Here is a 23,703-nt window from a genome sequence, read left to right as displayed (position 1 = left end):
CGCTTTCTGTTGATTTATTAAATATTCAATAACATTTTGGTCTGGACGACCTTCATCAGATATAGGAAAAAAGTTGTCGAAAAAAGTGTCAAAATGTGTCATGTATTGGAAGAAAAATGGTAGAATTGATCCTGAGTTTCTCCCCTTTTCACCTTGTGCTCCAGTGACAGTTGAGCATGCTTGGTACCTCAGTCAACTTTCTTCTTTTCTGTTTCCTGTACTTAATGCTGTGTGCTAGGTTTGTCTATGTTGAAAAGAAAACCAAAGTTTGAAGATGATCAAAAGACATTGCTTGGGGACCTGTAAAAGTAACATATATTCACATTTTAAGTCAGCTAATTTTATCAAAACACTAGCTAATTAGCTAGCTAATCTACATCAGTCATTAGCTTGCTAGTTAGTTAGCATTTTGATAACATTAGCTACCTTAAGGTGTGACAAGGTGTGTTATTCTCTAAATCAACAACTTGATATGACTTAGATTTTAAGGTCATGATTCAATTGTGTTTTTCATTTTAAACTTTTTTTTTAATTATTTTGTAGACAGTTATGCTAGTGTTAGATTACAGATCAGCAGTTCATTGGTTTTATGCCTTGACAACTGTCATTTACATTTTCAAATTCCTCTTAAAAAGACAGAAGTCTGTGTGGTATCAAGTGTGATATAATGGCTGGTTAGCTATGAAGTGTTGTCTTTGAAGTGTTCTGGTGCTCATTTCAATCAAGGGTTGATTTAATAATAAAACTGAGACGCCCTATGTGACCCTTTATGTTGCTTTTACATTAAAGGGAGAAAGTTGACAGAGTTACTGAGCGCAGACTTGCGTGTGGGACTTCGGAAATGTCAGTTTCAACCCCAGTAAGAAACAGGGAGAGGACAATGAAAAAAGTGAGTCTCCCAGGAAAATTATGAGGGTTGGCAGGTACACTTCTGGGCACAGCAACACAGCAACTTGCCTGAAGAGTTAGGTTCCGACTTGTTTCAACCAGTTACACATTACCCAGGAGTTGTGTGGGAGCTTGTGAAGCTGCTTTTTATGCAAATTGTAGATACTGTGATGAAACATTGGTACATCTTTGCGTTTTCTGGAGGAGTCAGTCATAAAAAATGGACGGAATTAGCTCTGCACCGGCTAGCAACTCCATTAATCATTCTTAGTAACGATAAGCAGAGGAAATGAAACTGTTTATGATTCCACTTGTTACAAACCATTAGGTCACTGACACTGTCAGTGATGAACAGCCCTCTATTTCTTCTTGCCATCACTTTTCTTTTCTGTTTATCTTTGAAAAAAGACACATCATTGGCCCTTCACGACGCTGTCAGGAACAGAAACCAACAACATCTACAAAATTTACAGAATGAAATCCACAGTGGCATGTTTTCCCACAACACTGTTTTTGCTTGTGGTCAGGTCAGTCCATAGATGGTTTTCACAGTGGACATTTTTTTACCAAATCTAACTGCCATTACTATGGCAACAGATAGCCGTTTTGACTCTTCAAATATAAAGTACATCAGAAACTTCAAATCACCAATGTACTTTGGTTTTTAAAGATGGTTTTACCTAAAAATTCAAATTAAATCCTTTGAATTAATCTTTCAAATTAGATATTATTACAGCATTCAGCCATCATTCATTTGTTTTGTTTACACCTGCTGTTTTCTTAGTTTTAAGAAATCAAATGCAAGCTACATTTTCAAAATGTTAACTACATTTTGATATTCTAGCTGAGAAAAAAAAAGTCCCCACAGTTCTTTCCTAGATGTGTCACAATAGGCAACAGTTGTAATTAATAACTTAGGTGGATGCTATTTGCACCCTGGATGAATAGCTAGAGTAGCTATTTACAACTGTGTGTATTTTATAGTCATTCATGGCGGAGACAAGCACCCAGGTATTCATAGCCAATAATGTGTTTATATTATTAAATGTGTTTACCTATAAACCTAAACAAGTAGTTTTGTTGCCTAAACCTAACTAAACTGTCAAATCAAAGTGTCCAGGTTATAGCTAGAATAATGCAGTCGAGTGTGAATAGCTGAATAGTTGCTCTGTAACTTATAGCTGCATTTATACATGCTGGTTAATTGGCATGGCTTGGGACACCTAAATAGAACAGCCATCATTAGTGGTAGTAGTTTCATCTGTGATTTTGCTGCTATGACCAGTCAACATGCCTGATGTGAATAAGGTCTGTTATGGCCAGAGATGCAGCCAGTTAGCTGCTGTTGCAGGTTTAATGCAATAGTTCACTGTCAAAATGAGCAGCTTTGTTATAGCTGACTAGTTACCCCTGTCTGCAATTACACCTGTCCCTCTTCCTGAAATCTCTCAATTCCATGTTCCGTCACTCTTATCAAAAGCTGCCTGCATCAACTAAAACAACACAAAAATAATAATAGATGTGATTCCTTCAATATAAATGTGGATCTGTCTTTGTCCTTGATCTGTCATTTTGTTCAGCTGGACAGATGATTGTGAATCTCCGTCTTGGTTTCTTAAAGTTGTTCAGGGTTGCAAAAACATTAGAATACATACCAACACACTGATGTGCTTCGATGTTACTAACCCCTGCAAAAAAAAAAACATCAGAGCTAGAGAGAGCACAAGGAGTTCTTTGATAACACACGAGTGCGTTGATATGCATGAAAAGTACAAAATGGCGGATCATATTCACAACATATTATCAGGCCATGATCATTGCAAAGATGTGCAAATGGTGCAGAATAATTGTAAGATTAGAGACAAACGGTTCTTCATTAGGCTGAACTCTTTAAGCACTGTACTTTGAACCGATGTCTTATGAAATAACTCCTCTACTCTCTTAGCTCCATAATTTCCCTCGAGGCTTTTTTGCTCGAGCCAATCAGTAAGCGGGTCTCTCGGTCATCTAATGCTGCTGTATAAAAATATTTTACCCTTGACTGCCACTGTGCTCTCTGCTGCAGCTGCACTTTTGAAGTCAGCTGCGCCTTGGACGATTTGACTCCTGGCTGCAAAGCTGAAGACGTATACCACAGTGAAATGACAAGCTTTTTTACTGCTGCGGACAAACATACATTCAGGGAACCGACCTGTCCTGTGGGATAGTAGGCAAAGCCTTTTACTAGGCAGTAATCAGTGGAGCTGGGGTTTTCATGGGCGTCTGTTGGACGTGTGCCTCTGTTGAATCAGTACACACTCATATCAGCACTGCAGCTTCCATTCAACGTGATAATGAGGCCACGGTGTTCTGTAATCGATGATGTTTGGAGCAGAGCCCATGTCTTAGCTAGACAGATATTTTCTGGCTTATCAAGTCCACACGTGTTCGTGTTGACCCTGTAACACAAATACACACACACACTCACACATGCACACACACACACACACATGCAGAGACAGTAATAAATGCTCCTCTGCAGAGTTTGGATGGCCGGTCAAGCCTTGTGATCTAGATAAAAGCAATTTTAAGCTGACATACTATGTCAGCAATCTTTCCATGTCTCTCAGCAAACATGAACACACACACACACACACACATACACACATCATATCATAGTAGAGTAGTATGTCGATGCACGTGTGAGGGTGTTTTTAGTTGTGGTGTTATGGATTTTTATGCAGCAGTTTTGCTGCCTACTTTTGAGTGTTATTATAGTTTGACAATATTCCAAGTAAAAGCACGCTTCAACTACTCTGATGTCATGTGACATTAAGGTGTGAACAACCCACAGAGGTTAAAATGTCTCCAATTCTTCAGCTGTCATTAGAAGTGTGGAAGCCTCTTGGATGAGTGGTGAATCGTCTTCAAGACAGACAGCTGACTCATTCCTTCTACAGCTAATATGTTATTATAATGTACAGATTTTAGAGCACAGGTTTTCTAAGACTGAGATTGTGAGCCTCCCCTCAGACAAACCTTTGAAAAAAGCACCCTCCTTAATTTACTTGTTTAGTTTTCTATATTCCAGGATGCCCAAGAGATCATAATTATGTTATTTGATCTGCATCATGATGATTTATTTGAGCCAAGATAGCCTAGTATTGCTTTTAGTGATTACTTCAGAGTACAACAAATACATTTAAAATGGTCTGTCTGAAGATACTTATTAGTTTCTGACTCTAGAAAAGTAGAAAAAATGTAAGATTTTCCCCTTTCACTCTGAAGTCCTCTGCTTTAGGGAAACACAACCTGTTAACTTATGTCAACCAGTGTAACGGATGTAAGTTGCCTGTGGGAACAAATAAGATGAACATTGGTCCCCAGCAGACAGAAATTGCGTGGTGTAATCTGACAGAAAAGCAGCTTATTTCTATTTTCTATATAAATGCACCATTGCTGCAATGAGAAAATAAGATCTGTCTAAGAGGAGCTGTCCTGCCGCTGAACTCAGCATATTTGTGAGAAATAAATGAGGACCTGGTCCAACAAGGCCCCTTGGTATCCATAACAAATAAAAAATACAGACTGCCAAGAAATGTGAGAAAATTACATAAAATACAGAAATACAGTTTATTTAATCCCAACAGATCCTGACATTTTTTTTCTTCATTGCTGGAATATGTCGCTTTTGTTTAAAAGGTTATGATGACATTTCCCCATAAAGGCTGAAAAATGTTCCTAATTTGCTTGCACATAGAAGAAGCTTTTCAAGGCCCCTGAAGATGGGTTTTTTTATACCAGAGAAAAAGATTTCATGTCTCTGTGTACTAACAGAAATACTGGAAAACAATGCATGATATCAGTTCTTGCTCGCTTGTTTCTTTTGCCGTCAAGTAGCCACAAAGGTTAGGTTTGTAGTCCACAGCTGCCTTTCAAGCCATGTTTTATTTGCTCTGGCAGATACAGAGGCCACCTTCCTGTTTAGACAGATTTCCACTAGCCTCAGATGTTTTCAGGATAATCAAAACCATTTATTTTTGTTCATTTAATACTATGCAGGATTTTCTTAGTGTATAGACTCGTAGAAAAATAATCCCTCTTAGTGTCAATATTTGACGCCCTTGGACTGAGGCTCAATGATGAACCATCCTTCTGGTGTGATTACAAATAGCAACAGATAAATCCTGCATATTATAGCTTTAAAATGGTGTGGATTTGATACAGTGACTGACAGAGGAGCCTCACCAGTCCAGATGTTAAAAAGTCACGTGTCAGTGACATCACACGTTTAGAGGACAATGCATCAGGCTCATGAAACTCAGATCAAACTGTCAAACTAGGCTGCGCTGATCAAATATGAATTAAGATGTTTTCGGAAACACATTTTTGTATACTGCTTAGCTGTAATTTGAGATTATGTTTGACTCCAGGACCAAGCAAAACCCTGACTTGCATGTGTTGCACAGCAGCTATGTCACATGTATCATAGTCACACTAATTCACAAATAAGTCTGACAATGCAATCTAAGAAATGTCCACAGGGCATATGAACTTTTTTGTTGTGAAGCTGGGTTTGATAGTTTTAACTTCAAGGCCATAGTTTGTGCTTGTGTGTTTTTTCGATTTGTTTTTGAGGTCTCAGTGGCAGGTACACAAGGGCTTTCACAAAGTTTGTAGCCTTGTAACTTGTGACCTACAGGTTTCTTTCTTTTTTGTCTACAGAGTTGAGTAAACACCTTTCTGGCAACTGTAGAATCACAAAGGTGTTTTTTATCACAGGACTTCTGTTAAGGATCACACTAGATTGTACTGTGTGTCTGGTACGTTCTCCAACCCCTGTATCTGTGAATGCACACAGCTTTGGGACTTTGAGGACTCACTATAAGTCTGTTAATTCTAAAGCAGAGTTTTTCAGTACCAGACGCAGTTCATTTTGTGACATCACGTCGACTTTCACGCCAAGCGTTGCCGCTGCAAGCTCAAGCCTTGATGATGAACTGTTTCAGTGGAATTACTCTGGATTTCTCAGTACAAAGACTTTGTTAACTTCCCATAAGTCCCTCAGTCAGTTCAGATGAGTCATTTGGATATTTTGCTTTTGCTGTTTTCCTTTTTTAATGTTCTAAAAAGGTAGAGTTTCATACAAGCATTATCTCAGCTGATATTATCTGTGATTGTGTCATACTTCATCTCTTGCCCATTGTGAGTCGATGCGCAGGCCAAGCATTTCCACTGACTCAAGAAATCACAATAAAATCCTTTAATGGCTAATGAAGCTAAGAGGTTTCCATTACATTTAGTGCTCAGGGATGATTCAAGCGAGATGCTCTTTAATTATTCAGCTTGAAGAACTGAATGGTGCTCTGGAAGCATATTGTAATAGCATTGAACACATACTTGATGAAAGTAAGTAAAATATTAAGTAAGTAAACGTGGTGGTGGATAGATAGATAGATAGACAGATAGACAGATAGATAGATACATTCATTCAAGTATTAAATGTTTTGTGATATTTTGAGTTTTCTCTGAAGCTGTCTCATGAATACAAACATTTATCAATAAAACAAAAACAGTTATTAAAATATAATGCATCAGATTACATTTAGAAACAAAGCGACATTGCTGACTTGCATTACTCAGATGTTATCTTTCCATGAAATGTTTCCAACAATTTTCTGCTCCACTTTCTCAGCTGTTCTTTTTTTTTTTTTTATTAGAAACAAACCCAGTTCTATGAGAACAAAGATGATTTTTTTTTAACTGAACCCCTGAGTAAGGGCTTACTTTGTGGTTGTCTTTTCAATATCTCTGCGATGTGACATTTTGATGTTTCATGAATTTTTGTTTTGCTTGTCTTGTGTTTTCACAGACTCTTACCTCTGTGTGGGCTTGGTAGGAAAGTGGGGGCTGAATCTAGAGACGTTTTATGTAACCTTTAGAAGAAAGGGTTTTTGCTGGCTCAAAGAACAGCCTTGCCTTTTACAACAGCCTTCTGAACCTCACTGAATCTTGTTTGGCCTTGCTCAAAAAATTTGATTTTACGTCAGGTCTTTCTTTAACCTCTGCTTCGTGCTGTTTAATATGGTAATTTTGAAATTTTTCAAGTCCTCACACCCCCAAGTCTAACATCTTTGTTTCTCCCCACCTGTCTTCCAGGGGCGGGTGTTTTCTTCCTGTCCTGTCCAGAAGGAGAGCAGATCAGCTTCCTGTTGGACTGCATTGTCAGGGGCATCACCCCCAGCAGGGGCCCTCATGGCCTGCGACCTTCCCTGCAAGGTGAACAAACACATGCATGCATAAAACCTTAACCTTAACAAAATATGTGAATATGAATATGAATGCATTTTAGTATTAAATTGTAATATCTGCAAAAGAGACCAACTGTTCTGATCTAAAACAATCACACTGGTATGTGACTCTGTGACTTCCATTATAAAGGTTTACTGCCTGTTTAGTGTGCATGTTTAGCATTTGTGTCAGGCACCATGCTAACGGAAACACCACATGCTCAAAGCCCCATGGGTCACCCTGTGGATTAAGGGGTCATGCCTCTGTGTGTGACTTGTGCGTTATTGTAACGTCCTGCTAATTTCATTGGCATTTCTGAGAGCACAAATATAGAGGCAGAGAGTTTGGTGACAGTTGGAAAGACAAAAGCTGACACATCCAGGATCTAACAACTCTGTCATACCTCTGACCAGACAGGCAGGGAGACAAGCCTTCCTCATCATGATGCAGTGCACAGATTTTCAGGAGGTTTTTGACATTATATTACAGTTCTTACTGGTGCTGGAAATACTTGAGAACACTTGAAATTTTATGTTATGTTTTCAAGGTGTAAAAAGTGCTTGGATTTTGGATAGAGTGCTTGAAGCTGCTTGAAACTATAAGTGCATTACTTTCATAATAAATCTCTATCTGACTGAACAGTTTGCTTTTTAGATAAATAAATAAATGAAGTCAGAGAGCCTAATTGCTTTTGCCTTTCACACAAAATGAAGATGACTCCACTTGAGCCTCACTTGCACAATAAAGTCTGATTTTATGTGATAAAGAAATAAAATGGGACTTAATCATTTTGAACATATATGCAAGTCTGTTATTTACTGCAAAAGTGCTGGAAAAGCTTCAAAATGACTTGAACTTTAGAAAAGATGTAAAAACCTTGCAATATACACTTAAATAAAATTTGTAAACAGAAATTTTGGTAATGCTTTTTATGAAATAGATGGAGAATTTATGCCACTGTGGAGAACAGTGACTAATTTATTTATATTATATAGAAAATGGACAAGAGGAGACCTTCAGTTCTCTTCTTCAGCCATAAGTTACTGCCAGCATCAAACTGCACTTAACATGCAGAGTCCTTTATCATTTAAAAGTATAATAGTATCGGACTCTTTTGACCTGGAGCCAACTATTTCCATCGTACTGATAGATTTTGACTCTCCTGTCAATAGGTCTCGGTAGAATTATTTATATGTTGGTTGTCAGGAGTTCTCTACTTGCAGTCTTTGTAATGCAGAAAAGCTTGTCTTCTTCAACACAGCTCATTCTGTCAGCCACGCCTTAGGCATTTTAGTACCTCTCACCAGTGAACCAAAGTTATGGAACATAACTAGATTTACTCAAAAACTTTTAGGTGCCTTATGGAGTTTTCTTGAAAGCAAATAAAGTTCCTGTTTACGTTAGGTTTTTCTCACTATAATGCATTGTGTGCCTCCGTGAGGTCCAACAAATGTTTAAGTGTGTTATGCAGATGGCATCATCATCATCAATTGGATTTCAAACAAAGATGAAACTTCATCTTCAGAGGAAATCAATACTCTTGCAGAGTGGTGTACAGAAAACAACCTACTGCTCAGTGTCAGCAAAACCAAGGAGCTGACTGTTGATTTCCAGAAAAAGAAAGCAAAGATGCACACCTCTGTCTACATCAGTGAAGCCAAGGTGGAGCAGTGGCAAGCATTAAAAATAACTTACTAGAAATAGCCTAACTTATTATTGATGGTCTCATTTTCTTATGTGGGTCATATGGAGGCGTCATTATTAAACTGAGACTGTTTCATAGCCAGTTAAAACTTCTTGTAGTGCATTTAACTAAAATGGATACTTCAAATGTAACTGTAAATATATGTATGTAGGTCGTGGACATGTTTCAAAGTCAGCATCGATATGCAAAGGCTAAGGTTCAGGACTGCTGAACAGTATTTGTGGAGAGAGGTGGGTCACAATCAGTCAGATTAATGGAAAAAGATGAAAAAAAACAGCTTTCAGATTGAAAATGTCCAGAGTTTAAGTTTTGTTTTCCTGCAGAATTGATTCAAGTGTCAGTCAACCTGCGTCAGTCTACTCTGAGGCCCACTGTAACCTTGCGACATTCAGCGCTGTGAAACAGCTATAATTAGCACTTAGCAGCAACGTTAGCAAATGTTAGCTGACACCTCACATAGTGTAGTGAAGAAACTTGGCATCTGCACATTAGCTGCTGCAGTCCAGAGGCAGAGATCCAGGGGTTAGGTTGTTGACACCTATACACACAAACACCCTGACCCACTGCAATGTGTGCATGCTGGCAAACACACACAGTATGTATACTGTGTATATATATATATATAGCAGGCATTAAGTGTATAATTAGAAGGGTTTTGCGCTAAATTGATGTTCCAACAGATAGTTGAGGTGCCCATAACCTCCTCAGGGAGATGTTAAATTTACAGTATAACAGTTGGACACAGGGCATACATCTTAAAGAGGAGGCTGATGTATACAGTAGCACAATTCTACATATTTCCATTTTTATTAAGATACAAAACTGTTTTCTGGCCTGGTTTTGTGAGATGTCTATTTAGACATTCTAGCACAGGAGTTCTCAGCCTTTTGTAATGTAAAGCCCAGTTCTGATTGTTAAAACATTTCTGAAGACAACCTTCCCAAGTAAATAAGAAAGAAGAACATAACATGACCCCAGAACGTAGGAATAGGAATTGATGTGTTCATGGTCATATTTCCACTTGGAGCTTTTACTATCCCAGGGCTGTCTCCCACTGTGACTTTTTCATTTCAGAAACGATCCATTTTGTGTTTCTGCATTCCTAAGAAGGAAACCTTAGATAGCTAACAGTAGCAAAACATATTTGTCTCTTCCTGATGACATTGTGATTGATGTGGTGATGTTCAAATGTTACTGGTCATTGAAATCATGCATTTTGATTTTACATTTTTCATATATCTGAAGTCTTGAGCACATATAAACAAAATAGTTTTGTATTGTATTTCCATGTCGCGGCATCTGCTGCTGCTGCTCGCTGGCCCAAATGTCGGTGATTCACATCTGAAAACACCACCCAAATTCAGTGGTAATTGAATTATGCGTCAAGAGATATGGTGGTGTTTTATTAATGGCCACAAGGTGGAGCTAAGCTTCAATATGCCGTGTTCATACTTATGGACAAGCTGTGTACCAAGTTTCATGTCATTAAAGATAACAGTCGGAGACATATTATGTTTTACTATTACTGTGGTGCACCCTGTGGCTAGAGTTTCATGAAATGTTACACACATGTGCCAAGTGGCTGTAAGTACAATATTCACAAATTTGGTTGCAATCCAATTTAAAATTGAAGAGTTATAACCTGTTAATTGCATCAGGCCACGCCCTCAAAAGTTTCATAACCAATTACAGAGAAATGATAAGCGATTTGAAAAAAGCAAACTGAAGTTTTGTTATCATCATCATCTAAACATGATATGTACCAAATTTGGTGAAGATTAGATGAAATATGTGCCAAAAAAGTATGTCTTCATACCTCATGCATTTTTTGAAAAGAAATCAACTGTGAATTATGTTGAATTATTTGTATTCTGTGTTTTACTATCAAAACTGTAGTGGACTCATTCAGTCCAACGACTACAGTCAGAGTAATGGGTAGTGAACATGAAGATGTGTGTTAATGTCATCAGTTGTGTGCATTGACCTGTTTTGTCTTCATTCTCTTTGCTTACACTCATGTTTTTGTGCTCTTTTTGTGTTCGTATGTACTGTCTGAACTGCAGATCTCATTGCGGACCCAGCGTCAGCAGAGGAACGAATCAGCCAGGAGGCATCAGAGCTGGAAAAAAGACTGAGCATGTTATCTCACTGCAGCCTTGCGAGCAGCACAGGTACAGTATTCTGTTAACATGACCTTGACCTACTCTGTTTTTCAGATATGTAACCGAAAAACACTCTACGATGTATCAGAGGGATAGAGTGCATCATCTCAGGACCTTCAGATGTTGATGTAGTCATGACGTTGGGGGCTCTGCTGCACATCATGAATCTCTTACTCACCACTGCACCTTGTACGCTGGCTGTTCCTGTTCAAATGAAGCATTAATCACTGTTCTATATTTATGAGGCCATTCTAGGACAGGTTTGTGCCATACACTCTTACAAAGGAAGGTGCTAACTAGAACCATGAAGGGTTTTTTGCCTTGTCCCCATAGGAGAACCCTGTTTGGGTCCTGGTCTCATTAGCAGTTTTCACTTTGAATCTATGGTGTAATTGTTCAACCCACAACCCTCTCTGGGGGTTTTATGCAGAACCTTTCCACCTTCAAAAGGCGCTAACAAAAACCCACCCGGGGAGTCCTGCCGAGAACCATTTCATAATATGGTACAATGAACCCTAGAGGAACCCTTGATGAAAGCATTATTTAAGGATTTTAACAATCCTTGAAGGGTTCCATAGATGAAAAGGGAACCCTTGGTTGAACAAAGAACCCTTGACAAACAGTTCCTTCAAAAGAGGGTTCTTCAGAAACAAATGGTTCTGGGTAGAATCTCAGCCTGTCATGAGGAGGCCTTTTGGAACCCTTATTTCTGAGAGTGTAATTGCGTGTGTGTTAGTCAGAAATGTGAATCTTAGTTTAGTCAGAGGTCCCATGATTCATTTCTGCTGACTACCTCTGAAGCTCAGAGAGAGTTTGGAAAAAGAACTTCATGATTTCTGCTCTCACTGCACAGAAAAGACTTGAATTGTAGCAAATGGGACAGTTAATTGAAAACTTCTTTCATTGGGTCATAATATTCTGTATCCAGAGCCCAGTTAAAGACCCAATTTATATAATAATTATTAAATGTTCTGTATAGTGGTTTAACTTTATGGTTGGTGTGTAAGTGTGTGTGTGTGTGTGTGTGTGTGTGTGTGTGTGTGTGTGCGCGCGCGTGTGTGAAGATTGGTTAATAAGCCACTTCATCAGGATCTAATAACTTTTCCACCCTGTTCAGCTTCCACTTACAGCTGCAGCACATCTGTTGCTGGGGACGACCATAGTAGTATCTCCAGCTCCTCCTCTAGCCAATCAGATGCGAGCTATGGAAGCAGACTTCCTTTTTGGGCGGAGCCTTTGGCAAGGCCACACCTCTCCAACGAGACGGCGTCAAGCGCCTCCACCTTGAAGGCTCTGACCAGCTCAGATGACCGGCTTTATGCTGCTGTGATGGGAAGCCCCGGCACTCGTCCATCCTCCGCCCAGCTCCATCCTCGGGGTCTCCATGACAGCGGGCGGCAGAGCTCATTGGACAGTGGGATCGGGATAGCAACAGGTAGTCAGTCGTCTTACTCAGGGAGCGTTTCCTCGTGTACGGGGAGTCTGGACACAGGCAGCCAAGGAGGTGGGGAGGAGTTTGGCTCTGTGGCCAGTCTACCTGCTCCTCCCTCTTCATCTCCTTCTGTTCCTACCCCGACTCCTCCTCCTACTCCATCTCCTGTTCAGCCCACACCTACCCCAGAGCCCAGTTCTGCTACCTCCACCTCTGGCCCTTGCACCTCCAGATGCAGCTCTTGTGCGTCGCTGAGGCATGGCGAGGAGTATCAGATCCCCAGCCTGCTCAGACTGCGGTACGACACCCCCAGGAGTCTGCTCCAGACCCTGTCCCTGAGAGAACCCTCCGCCCAGGAAGGCCCACCTGAGCTGGGCAGGGACAGCAGGAACAGTGGAGAAGGAGGGGGTAATCAGGGACAAAGGCTGAGCAACAGCCCCAAAGGAGCTAGGGCTCAGCATCAGGCCACGATGCAGCGCTCACACTCCTGGGGCAGTGAGAGGGCGCCCTCTGTGGACAGTGAGGGGAGGTCCACACCCAGATCCCTGCTGTTTCCTGGAGGCTCAGTTTGTGGAGACACACAGGTACCTGCAGACTCACACTCTTTAAATGATCAGTGAACCAGTCAACCAGAGTTTTTCAGTCTATCTTGACCAAGAACCCCACACAAAACAGAAAATATACCATGGACCCTTGCATGTGTGACCCTATCGAGAGACCTGGTTTAATAATAAAAATAATTTATCAATATTTTTTATATCATGATCATTTAAATGAATGAATCTGAAAACTTTTCACAAACCTCTGGCACAGCGCCACAGATATCTGGCAGTTCCCCACACTGAAGTACTGCACAAGCAAATAAGCAGTACAGAGCATATCAGAGGGGGTGTCATTAAATAATGTAAATGCCTTTTTAGTGTTGTATGAAATTAAAACCCCTGTTTAGAAATAGAATCACATCAGTCACACAGGCTGCATTAGAGGGACCAGAGAACATATGCTTTTTTAGACATGTTTATAGTCTAATCACCCTAAAGAGATTTGGTTAATCACATTATAATATAGTTCAAATTAACAAAATGAAAACAGGTTTTCATCATTATGTAACTGAACCTCAGCACTGTACAGAAATTATCCATATTCAAGTTCTCTTTGGGAGTTTTGTTTGCGTACTAACATTTGCATTAAATATGGACTCTTAATGAAATGGAGGAAAGTATTTGCAAATCATCATGCTAATTATCACTTACTCAAGCTCTTGGGTTTGCTCCCTCAGATGATAATCTCTCCTTAATGTCTCTGCCTGCATTTATTAAGCCCACAGTGGTATTTTTTTTTATTATTGTGCTCATAAATGGGATCTTATGTAACTATCCCCTGTGCTTATAAGTTTGGATGAGCTCCCTGGTAGAATTGTGGTTGGGATGTTGAGGAATGAGGAAAGAGGCGGCTGAGTATAAGTGATATCACTGAGGTTACAGAGTCAGTACCTGCTGCTACAGATGTTTAGCTGTATTACAGTGAGTGAGACACTGTAGATTGATGTAAGCAACAAAGTTCAAGACCTGGCTCATATATTCCTGCAGCAATAGATCTGGGAGGTACTGGGGGACCTGTGATACTCTGTTGTCTAGTTTGCTAGATCTCTTTGATCTTGGGCACATTTTATCTTTAACATGGAGAAAAGGTGTCTAGATAAGTATTTTAATTAATTGAGCCAAGCTTTAGGTCACTAGAACCTCATCTGTAAATTCATAGAAAGTGCCTCAGATGTAGTATAACACAACAAGACTAAGGGCTGGTTTCACTGACAAAGCTTAAGGCTAGTCCCAGACTAAAATGCTTGTTTAAGCTGTCTTAACTCAAAGTGACTTGCACAGAAATAAAATAGTCATAGCTCGTTCTGGATCAGAGACTAAATCAAAGTTATTAATTCTTCAAAGAGGCAGGTTGAACCTTTGCTTAGTGCTGTTTGTGATGGAGCGTTTGGAATATCAGTGAACACCGATGTGCACTACAGTGATTTTTACTTTCAGTAACTGGATGGTTTCACACAATTTGTTTTAGGTTAATTTTTTCATACTAGCTGATGTTTTTTGACCACATTCTTTTGGCCTCTGCTGATGTTTTGTGTCAAAATTCACACCTGTCTGACCAGTTTTTTAATCCATCCTGGGGTTTTGTGAGCACCATTAGTTACTACCTTACTAAAGGACAGGTTGATAGGAATGTCATTAGTTTTACCTGATGGTGGTGCTAGATGAAACGTTAAGGGCTCACCATAGTCAGCAGGATTCGTCCTGTGGGCACCATGGACATCTGTATCAGATATTATGGCAATCCATCTGTTAGTTGCTGAGACGAGCCTGTTTTAGTGTGGACCAAAGTGGTGGACAGACCAACCAACAGACCAAAATTGCCGTTCTTAGAGCCACATCACCGGCATGACTAAAAACTGAAGATCAACTTATAAAGAACAGCAATCTGGATCAGAATGAAAATACTGAGCAGGTGACATAAGTGGTAAGAAAACAACAGGAACTAAATCTCACACAACATTTAACATCATTTGTAGCACAATGCCCAAATCAAAGCCTACATTTAATTAGCATGTGGATGTTTACTCTCCAGTTTATGTTATGTCACCAAAGAGGGGGACGGGGGTGACACAAGAGGCATGACGGTGTGTCTGTGCAAGTCTGGAGGATGACCTTTGACTTCAAGCTTCTACTGTCGCCTGATGTCACAGTTCTGTTTTAGCCACAGCTGAAATGTTTTAGCACTGAGCACAGAATGAAGTAATTTGTCAAAAAACATTGGCAAACAGTGTAGTTAATCAACATTGTGACTCTGAAAAATATTAAATACATACTAGAAAAATGTAATGTTTTTTTTTTTTTTTTAGTTTTTTTGTTTACACTGTATGAGAGGTTGATTCAATGTGAGGCTAATTTTTGAGGCCATAGGTTGGAATGCTTTTCAGCAAAGTGCCCATTACGTGTCTTTTAGTCAGTCGTGGTGAGGCTCTGATTTTCTAAAGTGGTTTTCCTCCTTTTGGCCTTTGTAATCTTTAACTTTTGCCCTTGCTATATTGCGTCATTTTGCAGTGTTTGCGAGTGATGCACCCTCAGTTCAAGCAGCAATTATCAGGCCTCTTCACATACACACCGCTGCTGGCTACCCATTCTAATGACTCACTTGGGTGGCTTCCTTTGTAATTGTGATTTACAGTAGTCAATGGCTTAAAGGCTCATGGAGGAGCTGAAAACACTGCAAAGTGCTGAGTAGTGCTTGCCACAGGAGCAGAAAAGCAGCTAAAGGTACTAACTTTGATATAAAGTACACACTATTAAAGGATTCAAACTGGGGATCACTCGGATCATTAACAATCGCTACCACACAAGAGGACTAAAAGAACTTTTAAAAAAATCATTTTTTAGCTTGCTTTCCCTTAATTGGCTTCTGCATCCTCAGGGATACAGATAATTGACAGGCTGTGGGGGGAGGAGCATTAAGTGAGTGAACTTTACATTATGAAAAACACTGAAGGGATGACGGCTCAAGCACTCCGGTCATGTGACATTATGATAACAATCAAAAAATATGCTCATAATTTGTATCAAAATCCAAGATGGCACTGGCCACGATCTGAGTGTTTATTGTATTTTGGGGTGATTTTGTTTGAGAAAACAGGATGATTTAGGGAAGGATTATATTTTTTCTTGTTTAAAAATAATCACTTACATTTTCACAGCTTCAATAATTAGACACTGAATGTCTGTATCCTGTAGGGTACATTGACCTGATGAGGGTATAAAACCAGGATAACCAGTCACAGATACACTTACATTATGAAGCCCGAGCTACAGATAATCAATAATATGAAGGTGCAAAATACTGATTACTCTTACATTTGTATTACTGATTAACTTTGCAGTGTAAACTAAAGCATAAGAAATTCTGTATGCAAAACATCAAAGAAAGTAGCTGACATCTTAAAAAATGGGAAAATGTTTAAATAAGTAATATCTTTCAGGTGATACTGCATCATTTTAGCCTAGATGTGCTCGTCGAGTTACTACCACATACACCAGCTCCTCCTGCGCTGCAGTCAGTGTATCCTGAAATCACAGCACGCCTCCTCAGCTTCTTCCATATGGGCAGTTTATTCTCCTCTCCAAGTGACTTTGCAAGTCTTTGGTCTGAAAACCACAGGGTGTGGAAACACGGGTGAGAAAATTCAAACACAAGTGACTGTGAATCAAAGGTCCCTCGCACTGTGAGGCGACAGGGCCACCCGCCGAGCCACTGAACCATATAGAAAAACACTAATTGTGAAAAATTAGGTGTGGGTTTCCATCAAAAAACTGTCTAGAGGCGGCTGTTTTCCCTTTGATACTTTTGTCTGAAACCACAAAAGCCCTCGGTAGAGACTTCTCCACATTGTCTAATTAATTTTCTGATGGGCTGTGAAAAGCGCTTCCCCCTTGTAGCGAGCAAATTATCATCAGAGCAGGAGAGGGAGCAGCATGTCTTGTGATTTCTGACAGCTTGTGTAGGAGTGTGCGTGTTCATTATACATCATGTGTATGCTGGGGAGAGACGGAGGGGGAGGGAGAGTGAAAGGGGACCGAGTAAGTTAATGAGTTGTGATGAAACCGGCAGAAACCCTCTGAGAGGAGAATCCTGTTGTATGAAACGACAATGAGTTTTCTTTATTCATCATTCCACGACTACAAGGTGTCAGCGGTTCAATGTGGCAAAAAGTACACATCCTTCATGTCGGGTAATGAGACAAAGCCTGATTCCACAAGTTGTTATATGTCTGGTGAAACAACCCACATGGCAGATAATATTCCTCGAGCTTGAGCCTGCTGCCAGATATTAGCTGCTGTGAGGAGGAGAAAACGGCAAATTGGAAACGCTGTCAGAGATTCCTCATGTCTGAGTCGGCCACCCTTTAGTCTCTTCTTGTCTGCCACCTCCTGAAGATGTCAGCTGTGTTCTCACACTTTGTGCACTCGCACTTTCCCACTTGGTTCTGTCTCCCAATCGATCCTTTTCAAAGCCTCTCCGTCTGCAGGATCTCTCATTTCTCTCTAACAATTAACCCTGCCTCCATGATAACCTCTCTTGTCTCCCAGACTCAGTGCGGCCATGGTTTAGACAACTACATTACACCAGAGCAGTGGCGGTCAGCGAGGAACAGATGCTTGACTCAGGTAAGATTTTATCTGCCCATTTTAGTTCTGGATCTTATTAGGGAGCCATAAAAAAAAGTTTCTGTGCGCTTAAAGCAAGGCTATGCGACATTTGGAAGACTAAACAACACACTCTTTCTTCTCACAAATGAAAAGCTGAATTCATAAGCAACCCGAAAATAATCAAAAAAGAAAAAGTCTGGAGTTCTTGGAAATTCAAACAAGTGTAATGAATGTCCTCTTTGGTGGAGAATCCAAAAGTTCAACAAGAAAAAAGATCAACAGCACTCCTCTGGCAAGAAGTTAAAAACCTTTATTCAGATGTATATTTCTAAAAGTGCTTGTAGATGTTAAAATAGGGCTGGGTCACAACCCATGTGCAGCAGTACAAACAGCAATTTTTTTTGCTGTTATATTGTTTCCCAATCCATGTTTTCTTCATTTTTTTCCCATTTATTCCTTTCTTATTATCCTTATCTTTTTTCTTTTTCAACATGAAAAGAATACTTGGATGTAACCCCTTTGCAAACACCAACAAATTTTGATTAGTAACTATAATCAGGTTTTTTGTTAGTAACTGCAACGGATTACAATTACATTTATTTTGTCATTTAATTACATGTAAGTTGTTGCTCTCCAGCACTGCTAGTATCTCTTAGTGAATTTGTGAAATTTTGTCATAATTAGTATATAAATTCTGGTCAAAAATTATGGTCAAAAACATGTCTTGCAAGGTTATGGTTCATCCTTCATTTGTGTCAAGTTTGAAGTTATTCTGTCAAGGTGTTTTTTGAAGCATCACGTTCACAAGAACGGGACAGTCAGCGGCCTTTGACCACCAAAATTTTATCAGTTCAATCTTGAGTCCAAGTGGATGTTTGTACCAAATTTGAAGATCTCCCTCCAAGCGTTCCTGAGATGCCATGTTCTCAGGATGTGATGGGACGGACGTGAGGTCACAACGGCCTTGACTTTTGACCACCAAAATCTAACTGGTTCATCCGTGAGTCCAACTGGTCATTTTTTGTCAAGGTCAAAGGTTTTTCTTCTTCAGTTACTGTTGCACTGCATACTAACACATCAGCTAAACACGGTGACATCTTTAAAGCAGTTGACCAAAGAGAATCTTGGGAAATGAAGGCAAATGTAATGTGAAATTATCCTGTACGACTTAGCACTTGTGGCTACAGTGGCTGCAATTCAGCTCAAGCTGCGTATTATCACGGCAAATCAAACATGTTGAAAAGCTTATTTCTGAAAAAAGAAACACTGTAAAAAAATATATGTATTTTAGACAATAGAGAACTTGATGGTAAAAACTTTGACATAACATTTTTTGTCATTTATTTTCTAGGGAGCCAATTCACCATCAGGCCTGTCAACTCCTGCAGATTCACAAGGTGAGTTTTGTGAATGCAAATAGTGTGTTTTGGTGTTATTCAGTGGTGGAAAGTAAATAAGTATATTTACTCATGTTCTGCACTTAGTTGCACTTTCATCTTTAAAATAAATGAATGCATCTTGTTGCCTAAGTAATAACAATCAGAAAAGATCATACATTATGATATAGCACTCTGTTATATAACGATACTAACTATACATACGATTATGTTTTGTTGACAATACTTATACTAATGCATACTTTAACATACAAACAACTTAAAAAGAATTTTCTTGTAATGAATTTCCCTCTACTAATGTTTATAGCATTTTCACATTGTACTTAAGGTAATTTTTACAAGGTTACAAGGTTTTTCTACGTCTACAACTTCTGAAACGAGTCCAGTATTGAGCGAGATCACTGCAGCTGTGAAAAAGGCTGCAATGTAATCCTAATGATTAACTGCAAACTGTCGGAGTACATCTACTAAAAGTTCTCATTTTGCCACTGACAACTCAGATTATTTCAAGTGTCTGTCAGCGTAATGAAAAGGATCTTTTTGTTTAACCTGAAACTGTCATTTTGTTGCTCTCGCAAGACCTAACAGACTCCATTTACAGAAACAGTAATTTTATCATCATAGAAGACATTTCATTCAAACTTTGGACTCAAAATAAATCTCTTCTTTCCACTGCTCCGACAAGAACAAGAAATAAACATTTTTTCATGCTGTGTTAGATGTGAAAATATTCTGGCTCTACATGACATTTCTCCCCGTTGCTTCACTGATGTCCAACCTCCCTCTTGTTCCTCTCTTGATATTTTCACATCTAGTTAAGTGAAAAATGGGTTTCTTGACCATTTTGCCAGTGGCAAAACAAACATGTTTAGTGGATGTAGTACATTCATAGTGCGTAGTTACTCATAAGGGTTACATTGCAGCCCATTTCACAGCTGGCAGCTGCATTGGTATCACCAAATACTGGACCAATTTCCTAAATTGCTGTTCCCATTAGTCACTTAGATGCAAAAACATGTGGGGAAATACTGTCAAGATTTAAAAAAAAGTTACCCTTTAAGTAAACAACCTCGCTCTGTCACCATGTGAACTTAAGTGAGACAGCATTAGTATAAAACAGTACTTGTGTTCCCAGATCATCCTCTCTGTGTGAGGGAGGAACATGATGACATCAGGGATGTTGATGATAAATTAGCAGGTCTGAGGAGGTCGGTTCACTCTCAGCCACCCTCATCTCCTCCACCTCTGCCTGTTGAGCTAAGCTTGTTCAGGTCAACATCGGCTCATGGTAAGAAAATCACCCAGTTTCTGATGAGTGAATTGTCATTTGTGATGTTTGTCCTGGTGTTTTTCTGTTTACTCTTAATGCTGCCTGTCCAGGATCAAATTGTGTGACCAGTTTAACGGCTATCCTTTTGAATTTTTCCCTCAGGTATGTTCCAGTCTGTCCATCCATCCATGCCCCTGGACACTGGGCTCCATAGCGACAGCACTGTTAATTATGTTAACATCCCCGTCAGCCCCCTGCCAGCTAAAACAAACAGAGAGCTCCTGTACACGGAGCTGAACCTGCAGGAGCTCGGCTCAGCTCCAGTCTCCAGTGCTGTCAGAGGTAACACTCTGCAGCTCTGCAGACCCAGTAAGAACACAGAGCCTTCAATGGCCATTTTAGATCTCAACTTGATTTTTCCTGCAGCTGCTTTCTTTTCTATATAGCTTCAGCTTCTGCATCCCATGTTTCCATCACCCATAGGGCCAATGCATCATTAGCACGCACACAGCAATATAGTTTATGACAGACTGTAGAGTAGGCTAAAATTAAAAATAATTTGGCTACAACATCCTTTACTTTTAACTGGCAGGGTGGTTGATTTGTTAACTATTCTACCAGTATAGCTAGGATGCACCAACAAAGATTTGTTTTTAACCCTGTTTAAATCACAGTTCAACTTTAAATTACGTCACACCAAACTTTTAAAGGTAGAATCCTTAGGATTTGTTTGAGCTGTTTGTCATCCAAAAGAAAGATGCAAGGACATCAAATACTGGCAATTTGCACTGGTCCATTTCCCCTGCACAGCAAAATAATGAGAAAATAAGGAAATGTAGGCAGAGAGCAGGGTCTGTGTAGTCACAGTCTCACCATACACTTCTAGTGGGTCATAAGTGATGATTGAAAGGTATTATGTTTATGAGTCAATACATTACAGAAAGAAAGTTTCAGAAACTTGCATATTATGCCTTTAAAGCATCTTAAAATGAAGAAAGATTAAAACGCTCTTTAAACCTCGGCTTAGTTTTCACTCTGAACCAAGGTTAAATTGACTTCTGTTTCACCAAAACTTTAAACTTACCCAGAGGAGGATTAACTTTTAAAATGGCTGCCTTTTTGAGATGGACTGAGCAAAATAATTCTCTGCTGATCCATCATGAGTAGGCTAACAAGGCTAACCATCTTTTTAACCAGCCAGCAAACAACAGAATTTGTTTTGTTTTTTTAACTTTTTAGCTAGCTAGCTAGCAAGCCATGTAACATGAAGGGACACAGAACAGCTGAAAATCAAAAGCTTTCCCCTGTTTTGTACTCACTAGGTCCTGACAGAACTTAAATTTATTTTTTATTTATTCATTTTAATTTGGGTAAGCAATCATCTTCATATTGATTAAACTCAACTCAATTTTGGTTTACATCACTAAACCTTTACGAAATTTTAAATCTGGATTTACTCACTTTAAACCTAATTTTGCTAAACGCTGAGAGAAAGTAATCTAAGATTAAATCTTTGTTGGTGCAACACAGTTGTGTAGTCTATTGATTCTTTCACATGTGCAACCAAAGAAATACATGACACCACTACAGTTATGACAGACTAACAGAATTACAAAGTGTGTTTTTTTTAACATTTGGTTTGATTGAGGACATTCTGTTATCGCTGCATTTTTTCCTGCTGAGCTCTGCCTCTCTGTAGATATCAGCTGCATTTAAAAAAGTGTATGGAAATGTTTTCTCTACAATTTGTATCAGGCAGGGACAGATCAGTACACTGAATGAATGGAGACAAACAATTTATTTATGTGAAACAGACATGAATGTTTTTTTTAGTTCTGGATCAGAATCTAATTTATGTGCTATAATCATATTTTTTGTTCACATAAAAAAAAATTTACAGTCCAAACGTATTGACATCTTTAAAATACTTTTATGCATCTTCACAATCAAAGTAAATGAATGGTTTAGTTATTTTCCAGCAATATCACTGAAGAAAATGTCATTAAATGTCATAAAAAAATAGTGTACAGTTCAGTTAATAAAGGGTCCAAGTAACTACAACAGGCATCTCAGGGATTAAAAGGTCACTGCATGTTTTTGATGTTAGCGTTAAAGAACATGTGACACGAAGCAGAAACACAAATGTTTTCTCTCTTCTCCCCCTCTACTGCTGATTGCCGACCAGAAGAGGGCTCCATCAGGTACGCCCACCTCGACATCACTGCCATGGAAACAGCTCAGAGAGTGGGGGCGGAGCATGTTCAGGGCAGGGAGGACAGACTGACTCAGCTGGAGAGCAGGCGGCGAGGGCCACCAGACTGACTCTGCAACGCCCAACTCGATGACACTTCAACATAGTTTTCACTGCCGATTCTCTCCGTCTCTTTGAATAAGCTAAAGCGCTTGATTACAGTTGTTCATCATCCTAATCATTGTTGTCCTTAAAACACACCCACAGTTGTGCAAATGTACAGCAGTTTCCCACCAACAGTCCATTCCACTGAGAAGAAAATAAGAAAAGTCTGGGAAGTCTCTTATGCAGCTGCCATCTCGGATGTGTTTTGTGTTCTGTTGTGTTATGATTTCTCATTTTCTTGTACTTAAATTAGTGTTTTCCTGCATTTCTCTTGATGACTTTTATCCCAGAAATGTTACTTTAGTTTTAGCTGCATGGCACTGCTGAGGTCAGAGGAAAAACCATCTGCCTCTTAAAGGGATAGTAATCCCCAAATCAAAAGTAAATATTTTTCTCCTCACCTGTATTTATCCATCTACAATGTTTTGGTCTGAGCTGCCAAAGTTTGGAGATATCAGCCATAGAGATGTCTAACTTCTCTTCAATATAATGAACTTTCTTTCTATGATAAAAATATACATATATATTTATATGGATGCACTTTGCTTAACTTAGCCATCTAAAAACATCATGCTCCAAACTGAACCAAAAATATACTTTGAGCAGTTTTTAATTGGTTAACACCATTCAAACACTGAAAATGAAATGTGCATATAAGTGTAAATTGCTCTGTCGCCTGTTTTGCTTTTTTCTTCTTTGACTGAGAATAACTCGACACAGCTGACATGATGATAATGCTGCTGACAGGTCTCATACTCTACTCATGACAAATCTCTCTTTGTGACATGTCGCTCAAAACATTTCCGCGATAGTTTAGGCTACTGGACTGTGAGCGATTACACTTGAACTTTTCTCTTCCCCTCCAATGTGCAGTGATTAGGCCATTATTGGACCGATACACAGTATCCTATCATCACAGCAGGCAACTCAGACTAGAACGAATAGCACTACAGGTAGGAGGAAAAACTGGCGTGGATTGTCCCTTTAAGACTCTCTCAGGATGACTGATGAGCATT

General features: G+C 39.4%; 1 protein-coding gene across 3 annotated transcripts in view; it reads left to right on the top strand.

Annotated features, from left to right (window-relative positions):
* Positions 1–23,621, top strand: part of dok7b (docking protein 7b) — a 33,225-nt gene extending 9,604 nt beyond the window's left edge. Inside the window, exons 6-13 of one of the 3 annotated variants that reach the window (XM_084715872.1) lie at positions 7,027–7,146; positions 10,927–11,034; positions 12,143–13,041; positions 17,605–17,682; positions 19,016–19,061; positions 20,197–20,349; positions 20,494–20,673; positions 22,517–23,621. In XM_084715872.1, coding sequence (XP_084571998.1) covers positions 7,027–7,146; positions 10,927–11,034; positions 12,143–13,041; positions 17,605–17,682; positions 19,016–19,061; positions 20,197–20,349; positions 20,494–20,673; positions 22,517–22,653 — 1,721 coding nt within the window. In that variant the 3' untranslated portion in view covers positions 22,654–23,621. Of the gene's footprint in view, positions 1–7,026; positions 7,147–10,926; positions 11,035–12,142; positions 13,042–17,604; positions 17,683–19,015; positions 19,062–20,196; positions 20,350–20,493; positions 20,701–22,516 lie in introns of all 3 variants that reach the window. The other 2 variants (XM_084715871.1, XM_084715873.1) reach the window with 2 other exon arrangements.
* Positions 23,622–23,703: the final 82 nt, after the last annotated feature.

Source organism: Lutjanus erythropterus, chromosome 3 (assembly GCF_056507025.1).
Source record: "Lutjanus erythropterus isolate fLutEry1 chromosome 3, fLutEry1.hap2, whole genome shotgun sequence".
NCBI classification, from domain to species: domain Eukaryota; kingdom Metazoa; phylum Chordata; class Actinopteri; order Lutjaniformes; family Lutjanidae; genus Lutjanus; species Lutjanus erythropterus.
The sequence above is the reverse complement of the archived record's forward strand: the minus strand, read 5'-3'. Positions and strand labels throughout refer to the sequence as shown.